Below are 14,417 nucleotides of genomic sequence, written 5' to 3'. Positions count from 1 at the left end.
GGGGGATTAATTTATGGCACAATGTGAGGCATCCAGGAACCATCAATTTTGTAAGGGAGGAAAGGAGAGACAGGGAGGTAGGGGTGCAGAAATTTTAGACAAGGACCAAAGCTTGACTAGAGCATGCAACTTCAAAAAACTGAAGTAGGTTGCAGTAAATATTTACAGATTAAGTGAATTGCACAGGATAACGTAGCGCAGAACATTGTGTCGAACTAGTCCTCAGACTAAAAACGATGACGACGATGACTGAACAAATTCTTGGAATATTCGTGAATGTAGCTAATCCAATGAAGAATATATTTCACTTGCTACAAATGTATTTCATTACACTGCTACAAAATTTACTGGAAGTATAAGCTGTCAAGGAAGCAGTCAGATTCCCACAAAATGAATTTTCTGCTAATTCCGTGAAGCATTTATAGAGTGGGAAAAAGCATTGAAAATCATGTAACATTTTTCCCTGACTAAATTTTTCATCAGAAAAGTTGGAACGAATTATTGGTAATTGTAACAGCATGCGCAAACGAAAACTGAGTGCAGTCCCAATAAGATTCTTCAGACCCTCAAATTTCCTAATTAAAATCCACAGCATGTCTGTATCTTCATCTTACAAATCGTTATCAGATAATATTTCAGACAATTAAATAAACAGCATGTCACTGAGGATGACAACTGCACCAAAACGTGCTCAGCAGAATAGAAAGTATAAGTCGCCGTGTTTCGCAAAGACTGATATTTTTAAACAACATACTGTGTGTGTGTGTGTGTGTGTACATACACTGTTTTAATTAGTACAAGTTCAGCTACAGAATTCTGCCCTCTGTTGAAATGTCTATCAATGACTCCGCCATATGTTTTCATTCACCACACAATTTTTAGTTTTTAATCACACAGTACTATACGGTTTTAGCTAGACACTAACTGTGTTAAATAAAATTGTTACACACACACATTTATCGAGTAATCAGTTTCAAATTATGAAACTTTCAAGGTGTCCAACATTACAGTAACATGGTAATATTAAGGATCACTAACAAAGCAGTTAGCACACATTCTAAAGTATAGAATTTTTGTGTGGTTTGTCTACAAAAACACACAGGTATAGAATGAAAATTAGAATACTCAAATGGACAGTCCTGAAATAAAAATTGTTAAAAGTTTAACATCAAACAACACTAGTAACTTTTAATATCAGACAAAAGATATTCAGAGTCACAATACAATGTTTCAGAAAGCAGTACAAAAACAATATAAAGCAAATTAAGACACTTGATGAAAGAGTGGAGAAAAAATTAATAAAAAGGACAAGTTTCAAAATTAAATGAACTACTACTGAAATTATTTACAGTGGTCCAAGAAAAACATCTTTCAGTGGCTCTGACCTCTTTCAGGCTATGCAAAACCATTTGAACTGGTGAATACCTTTAAGGTCCTCTTTCCTTACATGCAGAATGCTGAGGGGTTTGTTGTAATGCACAAGTCATTTATATTAAGTGAATGTATGTTTCAATATTAACAGTGTCTGTGAATTGTACCTACACCCAAATTATGTTAATTCAAGAATACTGTGAAGATTTTGTCATTTCTTTACAAAGATTGTCCTTTTGCACTTTTTTTTTTTTAATTGAAATACATTTGACTATCTTTTGTTTCTTTATAAACATTAGGGTTGAGGATTACTGAAATGTATTTAATGTAACTTATTTGGTGAAAAGAGTTTTTTAATCATGACAACCATCTTTGACTTGTAAGCTGGATCTCTTGTCGTTCTGATTTACAGTATACTCTCGATTATCCACACTAGTTGGAGAGGAGATCCACAAATATCTGAAAAACATGAATAATCGAGATACTTTCAGACGTGTATTCTTTGTTCAAAAGTTCATCCAACTTCTGTGTAAAAGTACTGTTGGCCTGTTTATTTCTTAAGATAGTCTGTGATGTCTGTCTACTTTCGACAGGAACTGACACTTTGTCTCACATCGATTCTAATTTTTTGTGCCGCAATTGTGTCATTGTACTGAAACCCCCTCCGGCCCATAAAATCTCGACAAGTATCGACACATTGCAATGCAGTATGATGGCTGACAAGGTCACTATCTTCGTGCCCACTTTCAATTCCACTGTCGTCTTCTTCGTTCTGTCGTCGTGCATCGGTCACAATTTCAGTACCACTCACATACCGGAAGCTGGGTTCACAAGCTTTGTTCTTCAGCCACTTGCTCATATTTTCTTCATCGACAACTTCAAATACATTTAACCCCATTGCCAGATTCAATATTTGTCCATTTGTTATTTCTTCATCACTTAAACCTTGAAAAACCCCTTTCTTCTATAACTGGAAGAATTTTCCTCCACGATCAAACTAGCATATATGGCTAGATTTCCTGCCGCGTATCAGAAATCCTGTGTATGTCACCTAGAATTGACAACTTCTTCTGGAATGTTACCAAATCATCCTGATCAAACAGAATTCTCAGTAGACCAGCCCAGTAGCACCACTTCACCAATGCAACTAGATCTTGCTCCATTGGCCATGTAATGGCAGTCACATTAGGAGCCAAAAACTAAGTTACTAAGGTACTAGAAGCCTCTCACTGCGATGCTGATGGGGCATTATTAAGCAACAAAACATGGCAGCCTTTCTCTTGCAGATATCACCAAACTCGTGGTACAAAATGAGTGTGGAACCAGTTTTTGAGAATTTCATTATCCATCCATGCTCATTTTTGGTTGTAATAATGCAGCTGCAATATTCCCCCCCCCCCCCCTCCCTCCACCACACCAATCACAAGTAATTTTACTTTGTGGCTCCTAGATGGTTTAGTGGTGCACAAAATTGTAATGCTTTCTTTAGACAACTTATATTCAACGCATGAACTTTGCTCTTAAAAGCAAAGGTTCTGGTTGGCAGACATTTCCAATACAGACCACTTTCATGTGCATCATAAATTTTAGTCTGGTGTGAAATTACCTCTTTCCACCAACTTCTGGAACTCTTCCCAGAAAAAAATTAGCTGCCACAACATTTGAACTAAGCCACTCTCCATGCACAGTAAGTCTGCAAATCCTGTGACAATGTTTGAATCTGGTTAGCCATCCAGATGAGGCATTAAATTCTTTCTCTAATTCTAGAGCTTCGAGAAAATAATTAGCTTTTTCAGCACACCACGCACGAAACAATGACCATCTGCTCATTTTCGGCTAAAGAATCACAAAAGTGCAGCATTTAATTCATCATATGTAGGTCTTTTCATGCCTTTTTTTTTATGCAGATGTTCCAGAACTAAAATCTGGTTTTCCTGACAAAATCCTGCATTTTCTGTTTCTCCTTTTTAATGTCCCAAACAGCCTGCATTCCAATACCATAACCAACACTGATTTTTGCAGCAGTTTTTCGTCTCCCCACCCTCCATCTCAAATCTTTCAATTACTTCTAATTTTTGTTTTAATGTCATGGTTCTCCATCATCTCTCTTACAAATTTCTTTTGACTTGCATTACTAACACATACCAATTAACATCAGACAACATGGAATAAGCTAGCTGAGAACAATGGAAATGGCACTCTGTTGTGATGTGATGGTCATTCGAACAACAGAAATGGCACTTATTGTCATGCGGCGGGTTGTTTTTTTATATATCCCCGCCAACCCTCCCTCGACTAATTCTTCTTCTTCTTCTTCTTCTAATGCACAAATAATCTCCAAAGCAGGTAATCTGCACACGAATAATTGAGAGTACAATGTATTTGAAAAATTCAGTATTAATGTTAAAATACAAAATAAAATAGTGAAAGTCAGAAACCAACATCTGATTTAATGATTTGCTTGAAATTAACTAGAACCATGAAGTCCTTTTAGGAAACAGGAATCCAACATGCAACTGTGCTGACAAAAAAGATTACGGATTGACAATCAACATGAGATAACTAGAAGTTCATTTACTATGGCATCCATACATGGACAATTTAACTTTCTCAAGGTGTGAGAAGTGGCCTACAAATGACATCACAACATACCCTTGTAAGGTTTGCTAAGTAAAATAAATGGTTTTTTTTTTTTTTTTTTTTTTTTTTTTTTTTTTTTTTTTTTTTTTTTTGGGCGCAAAACTGCTATGGTCATTAGCGCCCGGTCCGGGACTGAGGAAATAATAAAAACTGAAAATGGAAAACAGCAAAAATGGGAACGAAACTCAAATAATTGGAGACACTAAAAGCAGAAACAAGGCTTAAAAGTCCACTACAGAGAGGGGTTGATGGTCCCCGATAAAACTTTAAATGACTGACGTCATTTCACTGTCACTAATAAACCGGAGAACGCGGTCGGCTGAGCGCGTGTCATCTGCTAAAATCGACGATAGATCAGGCGATAGCTGTAGACGGGAGCGTAACGGATTAAAATAGGGGCATTCAATTAAAAGGTGTCTTACCGTCCACAGCTGAGAGCAGTGGGGACAGAGTGGGGGAGGATCGCCGCTTAAAAGATGTCGATGGCTAAAAAGACAGTGACCTATCTGGAGTCTAGTTAAAAGTACCTCCTCCCGACGACACGTTCGGGAGGAAGAGGTCCAAGCGCAAGGAAGGGCTTTCACTTCCCGCAATTTATTTCGGGGAAGTGTTGACCAATGCGCATGCCATAAATGAGCAACTTTGCGACATAAACCGCTCCGTAGATCGGTGAAGGGAAGCGACTGAATAGCTGGCCGAGGAAGAGAGACTGCAGCCTTGGCCGCTATATCGGCTGCCTCATTTCCACAGATACCAACGTGTCCCGGGAGCCAGAGGAACGCCACCGAGACGCCCCCCAGGTGGAGCAAGCGCAGACAGTCCTGAATCCGGTGGACCAGAGGGTGGACAGGGTAAAGAGCTTGGAGACTGAGGAGAGAGCTGAGAGAATCTGAGCAGATTATGTACTGTATCCGCTGATGGCGGCGGATGTAGTGGACAGCCTGGAGAACAGCGAAAAGCTCCGCAGTATAAACCGAACACTGGTCGGGAAGCCGAAAGTGATTTGGGGCGTCGCCAACAATATAGGCACTCCCTACACCCAACGATGTTTTCGAGCCGTCGGTGTAAATAAAGGTGGCGTCCGTCATTTGTGCACATAGAGCAGCAAATGCCCGACGATAAACAAGTGAAGGTGTACCATCCTTGGGAAATTGACAAAGATCACGGAGCAGACAGATCCGGGGACGGAGCCAAGGCGGTGCTGTACCCCAAGTTGTCAAGAAGGTTTTAGGAAAGCGGAAGGAAAGAGAATGGAGCAGTTGACGGAAGCGGACTCCCGGGGGTAGTAGGGAGGAGGAGCGGCCTGCATACCCTACATCAAAGGAGGCGTCGAAAAAAGGGTCATGGGCTGGATTAGCAGGCATGGAAGACAGATGGCTAGCATAACGGCTCAGAAGGACCGCTCGCCGATTGGACAGCGGAGGTTCAGCAGTCTCAGCATAAAGGCTTTCCACAGGGCTAGTGTAAAAAGCTCCAGACGCTAAACGTAATCCACGGTGGTGGATAGAGTCGAGACGCCGAAGAATAGACGGCCGAGCAGAGGAGTAGACTATGCTTCCATAGTCCAATTTCGAGCGCACTAAGGCGCGATAGAGGCGGAGAAGGACCACTCGGTCCTTTTCCCTGCCATCGTCTGGGAAAAGTACTGTCGGTCCAAATTCGATTATAAAGGCGAAGGAGGTAACGCAGACTATGGGTTGATAAATGCAGCAACATTTGGACATGGATACCATCCGATCCTGGGGCGGAGGAGCGAGAAGAAGAGAGGGCATGTTGGAGTTCCCGCATGGAGAAAACAGTATTGTAGCTTTCGTGATTTTGAGAGGAGAAAGCAAGATGTCGCACTTCCGCTGCACGTTTCTTCCGGAGAAACGCTGGCGGGTAATTTGAAGAGCTCGAAATCTCAGCAAAGTGCTGACCCAATGAGTTAGAAATTGCGACGGGGTCCACTAAGGTATCATGCGCGACAGTGAGCCCAGAGACCGGGGAGAAACTAGGCGCGCCTGAGAACCGTCGAAGCCGACTCCAAACTTCCGAGGAGGGAGTGAAGGTGTTAAATGAGCTAATAAAGAATTTCCAGCTTGCCTTCTTGCTATCGCGGATGACGCGACGGCATCACGCACGGAGATGCTTATAGCAGATACAGTTTGCCAAAGTAGGATGGTGACGGAAAATGCGAAGAGCACGTCTCCGCTCACGTATTGCGTCACGGCATGCCTCGTTCCACCAAGGAACTGGGGGGCGGCGGGGCAATTCGGAGGTGCGTGGTATTGAACGTTTCGCAGCTGTAAGGATAACGTCGGTAATATGTGTGACCTCATCATCGACGCTGGGAAAGCGACGGTCATCGAATGTCGCTAGAGACGAAAAAAGTGTCCAATCGGCTTGGGCAAACTTCCAGCGTCGCGGGCGCATATATGGCAGTTGAGGCTGCAGCCTAAGGACACATGGAAAGTGGTCACTCGAGTGTGTATCATCAAGGGCGAACCATTCGAAGCGCCGAGCTAGCGGAACAGTACCGATCGCAAGGTCCAAATGAGATAAATTTGTCGTGGAGGCAGACAAAAACGTGGGGACCCCAGTGTTGAGGCAAACTAGATCCGCTTGGTGGAAGACGTCTAGCAATAGGGAGCCACGTGGACAAGGATGTGGAGATCCCCAAAGCGGGTGGTGGGCATTGAAGTCCCCAACCGGCAAATAGGGGGGTGGAAGCTGACCAAGAAGATGAAGGAGATCAGCTCGTGCCATTGGTGTGGACGATGGAATGTATACAGTACAAAGAGAGAACGTGTATCCAGAAAGGGAAAGACGGACGGCGACAGCTTGGAAGGAACTGTTTAAGGGGATTGGATGATAATGGAGAGTATCATGGAGAAGAATCATGTCCTCCATGGGCTGGAGTGCCTTCCACAGAGGGGAGGTCATATCGGACGGACTGAAAATGAGGGAAAACAAAGCGGTCATTAGGACGCAGCTTTGTTTCCTGAAGACAGAAGATGACCGGCGAGTAGGATCGTAAGAGGATCGACAATTCATTCCGTTTGGCTCGAATGCCGCGGATATTCCAGTGGATAATGGACATAGGATGAACAGAAAATGGAGGATTGTGACCAAGGGTGCTGTCAACTCAACGACTGCTCAGAGCTTGCGACCGACAGCAGGGAATGGCATTCAGCCGAAGGCAGAAGATCATGATCCATAGGTTGGTCAGGAGCAGCTCCTGCCACCAGCGATCGGCCGGTTGACCGGCCACCAGCAGTGCGCCTCGGCGACACAGAAGACGGCCGAGGGCGATTTCCGCCAGGTGGCGCAGTGGATGGGACACGCCTTGGCGGAGAAGGAGAGGAACTGGGTTTCTTTGTAGCCTTCTTGGAAGTATGAGGTTTAGATGAAGGAGGAACCGATGGTGGTGAAGTTGCCGTACGTAAAAACTCTTCACGAGTATGCTCTTTCTTCGAAGACTTGGTGTCTGACTTTTGGGCTCGAGATTTAGCAGAACCCGAAGAAGGGTGAGCCATAGAGTGGGCAGGCGAAAGTGGTGAAGTTGAACGGGCGATCTTTGCGCTGGCCGATCGGACGACCGTGGCACTAAAGGTGAGGTCGCAAGTCTGCGTGGCCGCCTCCTTTGTTGGCCGAGGGGAAGCAAGGACAGTGCTGTATTTGCCTGTCTGAGGCACGGTGGGCTGTCGACTGGCGAATAATTTTCGAGCAGCAAAGGTCGACACCTTTTCCTTCACTCTTATTTCCTGGATGAGCTTTTCATCCTTAAAAACTGGGCAATCTCTAGAGGAAGCAGCGTGGTCACCCATACAGTTGATGCAGCGAGGGGATGGAGGTGAACAAACACCCTCATGGGCATCCTTGCCACACGTAACACATTTGGCCGGATTGGAACAGGACTGGCTGGTGTGATTGAACCGCTGACATCGATAGCAACGCGTAGGGTTTGGGACGTAAGGGCGAACGGAAATTATCTCATAGCCTGCTTTGATTTTCGATGGGAGTTGAACTTTGTCAAATGTCAAGAAGACAGTGCGGGTTGGAATGATCTTCGTGTCAACCCTTTTCGTAACTCTATGAACAGCCGTTACGCCCTGGTCAGACAGGTAGTGCTGAATTTCTTCGTCAGACAATCCATCGAGGGAGCGTGTATAAACGACTCCACGCGAGGAATTTAAGGTACGGTGCGGTTCCACCCGGACAGGGAAGGTGTGTAGTAGTGACGTACGCAGCAATTTTTGTGCCTGGAGGGCACTGTGTGTTTCTAACAACAGGGTGCCATTCCGTAATCTGGAACAAGACTTTACAGGACCTGCAATTGCGTCGACACCTTTCTGAATAATGAAAGGGTTGACCGTGGAGAAGTCGTGACCTTCGTCAGACCGAGAAACAACAAGGAACTGTGGCAACGATGGAAGAACCGTCTGTGGCTGAGACTCAGTGAACTTACGTTTGTGAGCAGACATAGTGGAAGATGAGGAAACCATTGCGGAAGAATCCCCCATGATTACCGGCGTCTCCGATGGCGCGCTCCTCCCTTGTGGGGGCCCTCACTGAGGGCACACCCGCCTTAGGTGATTGTTCACACCTCAGGTCACACCTCCCGACAAACGGACGGAGGGACCAATCGGCACTTTCGGAAGGTATCAGCTCGGGTAATCACCCCTCCCTGGGCCTGGCCGTTACCAGGGGGTACGTACGGGTCCTACCTGTCTACCCGGGGCGGGGAATTACGCGTTACCCCGTCACCAGCTACGCATGGAAGTGCGTGGGTCGGCCTTCAGACACGCACAGGGAGGAAAAAAGAGAAAGGGAAAGGAAAGAAGAGGGGGTCTCAAACGCCGCAGCGGAGAAAAGGGCAAAGAGAAAAGGGAAGGAAAAGAGAAGGACAGAGGAAGGACAAGGACTTGCAAGCGTAGAAATCAAGGAATTTGGAACAGTTTCGAGCGTCCGTCTCCGGACATAGGCACAAACTATACTCCCAGAGGGGGAGAAACGTAAGGGAAGAGCCAGAGGTGAGGGGGGGGGGGGGGGGGGCGAAGATGGGGGACGGGGAAGGATGCGGAAAGGGAAGGTATGCAGCCCGGAAAGGAAGGAGGGCCACATTAGCTCGGGGTCCCGTGCTCGCTACGCACGTGTCCACAAAAGAGTTGTGGACCCCCTGGGGGGGTGGTGAGTGTCTGTAACATGTGGCAAAACCGATGTGAAACCACATCTAGTCGTCCGGGGGCCAGGTCACCGCCCCTCATTCCTGACGTCAGATGTCATACGCCGATCAGACTGGTGAAACAAGACAGGTGTCAAATGTGGTGGAACTAACATCGGACTTTAATGCCGGGCAGAGTAAAAGTGTGTGTGAACACACCGTGCAACGAAATCTCCTAACAGTGGGTCTCAACTGTCAACACACGTGTTATTGTTAACACCACAATATCGGCAACTACGACTGAAATGGGGGCGTGACCGTCGGCAATGGATGTTTGTGCACTGGCTGAGATGTTGCAGAGTCTAACAAAGCCCAATACCTCCTTCACCGTGCCGACAGGAGAGTGCAAATCTGTCGTCTTCCGAGGGAACAGCTGCTCGACAACTCTGCGGTGGTACGGAGACCAGCTGGCAGTGGCTCCATTATGCTACCGGTTCAGACCACGTACAGCCCTTTGTGACAATTACATTTCCCGTCGGCAGTGGCATTTTTCACAACGTAATGTGCCGTGACACGAGGCAAGAACCACAACGGTGTGGTTCGAGGAATATAGTGGCGAATTCAAACTGATGTGCCGCCGCCCCCCCTCCCAACTCACCTGAACTGAACCCGATCAAACGCACCTGGGACGCAATCGAACACGATGCTGGAGCTCGTCGGCAGCCTCCCCAGAATTCACAGGTATTAGGTGACCTGTGTGTGCAGACGTGATACGAACCTACAGAGGCCTCACTGCTTCCGTGCCATGGCGTACTGAGACTGTTATCCTCGCCAAAGGTGGACACACGGGTTATTTAGGTAGGTGGTCATAATTTTCTGGCTAATCCGTGTCTATTTTCCAAGCTTTTAATTCCGTGACAATTTCACTCGGGAGACAACTCGTACGTACCTGGAGGAGATGCCCGCGGCTGCACCTGCACGGCGACCACGTCCGGCTGCGGTCGAGACTGTCCGTCCGTACGCCGGTCCCTCGCCGCTGCGGACGCCCCGTCACGGCTCCTCGACGGGCGCACTGCCGGAGCGGGCACGGGCGCGCACTCCTCGACGGCGGGACCGCGCCCGGCGGTGGCGGCGGCCGCGTCTTCGCTGCCCGAGGACGACGTGGAGGTGACGCTGTCGCCGCGCGACGGCAGGCGGCGCTGCAGTTTCGCGTACAGGTCCGCCTTCTCAGCCGGCAATTCCGCACTCGACCTCTGCTGCTGCTGGTGGTGCTTCATCTGAGCGACACAAACAGTACCGGGACCTTTTATTAGCTTTTTGTAAAAATAATGAAAGATTAAAAATATTTTACGGTACAAACAAATGCTGGAATGCCTGTATGGAAAAACAGTAATATGAGAAGGATCGGTTACCACTTACCATATAAAGGTTTTTGTGGTACAAGTTGTTTTAGTAGTTCTCAAACTATGTATCTTTACTATTTACACACTTTTGCACACATTCAAACGTATTCTGTGGACATATTCTCCACTACAATGTCGGTACCTCAGAAATGTAGTTTCGGATGGTTTCGATAGTTTCTCAGGATTAATGTTACATACTAGAGTCACTCCAAAAGAAATGCACAACTTTTTTTCTTCGAAAGTCCAGCTTCTGTTATACCTCTTTGCTATAAACGGAGGTCCTAGAAACAACATTCGAGCTCAATTTAACTTGTTTCCACTAGTTGTGCTGCCGCAGCTTTAAATCCAGATGACTGTTGCACTTTAGGTTTGTCTGCACTGTGAGGACAAAGACTCGCAAGACAGTGAAGAAGGTGTACAGGGGGACACTTTCTATCGCAGTACTGTAGTCGGGCCCGCCAATATTCGGGACCTCCCATGCACCGATGGGTCCAGTGCCGAACGTGCTCCGATGACATACGGTACATTCACAATACGATTTTGGCTGATGAACAGACAAAATAAATCCAAGTGGGAGTATGAGAATTGAGTACGTGCAGAATATTGAGACAGCTGAAGTCGAGAAAGGTTCGCACCAGGTGTGTTTTGAGAATATGGACAAAGCTGAAATACCCACTATACAGCCCTGATCTTTCACCGTATGACTACAATCTCTTCCAGTAGACTGAAGGAATAACTTTCGAGAGCACCACTTTAAAATGACAACTCCCACAAAGGGACAGTAACTGTGTGGGTAAAATGATATTTTGTCTCAAGAATGTGTCCACATCCTGCAAAACATCAGAGGTGTGGAAAATAAATTTCTTGTTTAAAAAAGCACTGTGTGGCACCTTCAGATGACAAGGCATTCATTATCGTTTTTTTTCTTTACTGGTTTCACTTTTTCATTTTTCTTCTCCTCCCTCAAACCTCTGTTCTCATTCCTTTTCCTGCTCATTAGCCTCTCATTCACATCTTTCATCTTTCTAATTTTTCTGTTCCAACTCTCAATTGTACTATTCATCCCTCCCTTCCCCCCACTCCTGCCCCCCCCCCATCTCTCCTTCTCTCTCTCTCTCTCTCTCTCGCTGACCACATTTATAATTCCTTAGAATGTGCGGTATCACGTGACTCCTTATGCCCTTACCATTACAATAACCACAAGTATACCTTAAATGTGCCCACCTAGTAACTTTTCCTCCTTTGGTATACTTCAATTTGTCTCTGTACCAACAACAATTATTTGCCACTGACATTATTAATAAAGGAGTCAAAGAAGGGATAATAGGTCTACTATTAGAAATTAGAGTTTAGTGCAAAATGTAAGCAGACAGTGTTGTATGAAAGTCATAAGAATCCTGGTTTCACATTAGCATTATGTGCAATACATTGTGCTCATGTGATACTCCTATTTTTACAAACAACAATCAATGTTTAAGTGTTTCAGTTCAAAACAAAAAGACCTTGACTGCAAAAAATAGTAAAGGACAGTCAATGAGAAAAGAGTTATTGCATCCAAAACATGTTGGGTGCTGTGTTTTCATTCATATTAGTTAATGGCACAATAAACCAAGAAACGGCAGCTCTATCTTTAATTTCAGATTCTTCATAATGGCAACTCTGTCAGGATGTGTGCATGTGAACAGTAGTAGATGCCAGAAAATTAATTGCCACTAGCAGCTCAGTCAATGAAGACCTGAAAAGGTTGATTTGAGGGGGGGGGGGGGGGGGGGGGGGGGGGGGGAGAACGAAGAAACAGTACAGTCCCAAATTTTTGCCCTGTTCTAAACAACATTCTAAAAATCTTAATCAGTGGGGTTTGAGCAGGTTTAAAGACACTTTTTTACGTTTCTCTCTAATAACTCAAATACCACAGTTTCAAGTGAAAATGTTTCACGGTATTCAATTAAACTCTCTAAAATTTCTTGTTTTCTCTATGACTGATAGTTTTCTGAGTTCGGAAGAGACAAATATTGCACATTAGTAAAACTATTGTTGTAACGGTATAAAATTAATGTTTATCTTTCAATGAAGTGGGTTACAAATAAATATTAAATGTGTGTATCACATGTAACTGCAGTGCAACGATATTAAGGGATAAATTGTATTCTGGGGTGTAACAGGGTGAAGTGGGGAGATGTTTGGGGGTAGAAATGCAAGGGAAAGTAGGTCATCTGATTGCGTTTGTGCACTTCCCTCGTAGATCTGCAAAACGAAGGTCAAGCACAGGACTCGACACTGTCTACCGCAAGAAGCAACTACACGGTTTTTTACAAAGTTACACAGGCCTTCTGCAGAACACCTTACGAATCACTGGCAACACAATGTGCAGACCTGACTGGGAGTGTGTGCGCGTCAACACTACGTGGAACACCAATGTAAGTTACTAATGACACTAATGCAGGTAATCCAAATGGACAGCACGTATGTAAATCCCTGCACACTGTCGTGTGCGGCTAGAGGAGAACTATTCTGTATAGCAGCTGTGATGTCCCTCTGGGAAAGACAACTTCCACCACCATGAGGGCTGTTCACTTTTCAGTTTACAGACGGACTACACCTCCCCAGATTTCCTGTCCAGTTCTCTTCTGTGAGCAGGCAAAACATCTTCACCAAGCTCATGTTTATATAGTGAAGCTATTTACAGTTAATTAAATTATTACTTACTCATAGTTGTTAAGTGGGCTACTGAATAAAATTCATTCCTGCGTGTTTAATTTGTAAGTGTGATATTGTCAGTAGCCTGCATGGTGTCAATGAGAAACATACCGGACTGGTAAACGTGGTACCTCACTGCCATCTATCATCCGAATGTGGCACATTTTCTTTTCTGATGAAGTCTTTGGCCAAAAACTAAGTGTGTATAGTGTCTTTTCATTTTGTCTCTCTGCAAAAGTTCAAATGTGTGTGAATTCCTAAGAGACCAAACTGCTTAGGTCATCGGTCCCTAAACTTACAAACTATTTAAACTAACTTATGCTAAGAACAACACAGACACCCACGCCCGAGGGAGGACTCGAACCTCCGGCGGGAGTGGCCGCTCAGTCCGTGACGTGACGCCTCAAACCGCGCGGCTACTCCGCGTGGCCGTCTCCCTGCAACTTCACGTGTCATCTTCATGGTGTGCAGTGATCTATTCTTTTCCTAGTATTGTAGTCTTCAATTATTTGTTGGACATATTCCACTCTGTCTTCTCTTGCAACTTCTGCCATCCACGTCTCACTCTACTACCGTGCAAATCATTCTTTTCTCTTATCACGTATGTCCCATCGTCACAACTGCTTTTCTCTTTAGTATCTTCCACGTGTCCTTCCTTGCCAATTCTGCACACAATACCTGCTCTAATCTGTACATGAACTTGTTGTTGTTGTGGTCTTCAGTTCTGAGACTGGTTTGATGCAGCTCTCCATGCTAATCTATCCTGTGCAAGCTTCTTCATCTCCCAGTACCTACTGCAACCTACATCCTTCTGAATCTGCTTAGTGTATTAATCTCCTGGTCTCCCTCTACGATTTTTACCCTCCACGCTGCCCTCCAATACTAAATTGGTGATCCCTTGATGCCTCAGAACATGTCCTACCAACCGATCCCTTCTTCTGGTCAAGTTGTGCCACAAACTCCTCTTCTCCCCAATTTTATTCAATACCTCCTCATTAGTTACGTGATCTACCCATCTAATCTTCAGCATTCTTCTCTAGCACCACATTTCGGAAACTTCTATTCTCTTCTTGTCCAAACTATTTATCGTCCATGTTTCACTTCCATACATGGCTACACTCCATACAAATACTTTCAGAAACGACTTCCTGACACTTAAA

General features: G+C 45.1%; 1 protein-coding gene across 1 annotated transcript in view; it reads right to left on the bottom strand.

Annotated features, from left to right (window-relative positions):
* LOC126213559 (uncharacterized) overlaps positions 1–14,417 on the bottom strand; it is a 641,937-nt gene that overhangs the window by 101,368 nt on the left and 526,152 nt on the right. The window contains exon 10 of the mRNA XM_049941391.1: positions 10,107–10,434. Within this exon, the coding sequence (XP_049797348.1) occupies positions 10,107–10,434 (328 nt within the window). The remainder of the gene's footprint in view (positions 1–10,106; positions 10,435–14,417) is intronic.

The sequence above is a fragment of the Schistocerca nitens genome, chromosome 11 (genome assembly GCF_023898315.1).
Source record: "Schistocerca nitens isolate TAMUIC-IGC-003100 chromosome 11, iqSchNite1.1, whole genome shotgun sequence".
Taxonomy (NCBI): Eukaryota; Metazoa; Arthropoda; class Insecta; order Orthoptera; family Acrididae; genus Schistocerca; species Schistocerca nitens.
Note: the sequence above shows the minus strand (reverse complement) of the source record. Positions and strands in the feature narration are given on the sequence as shown.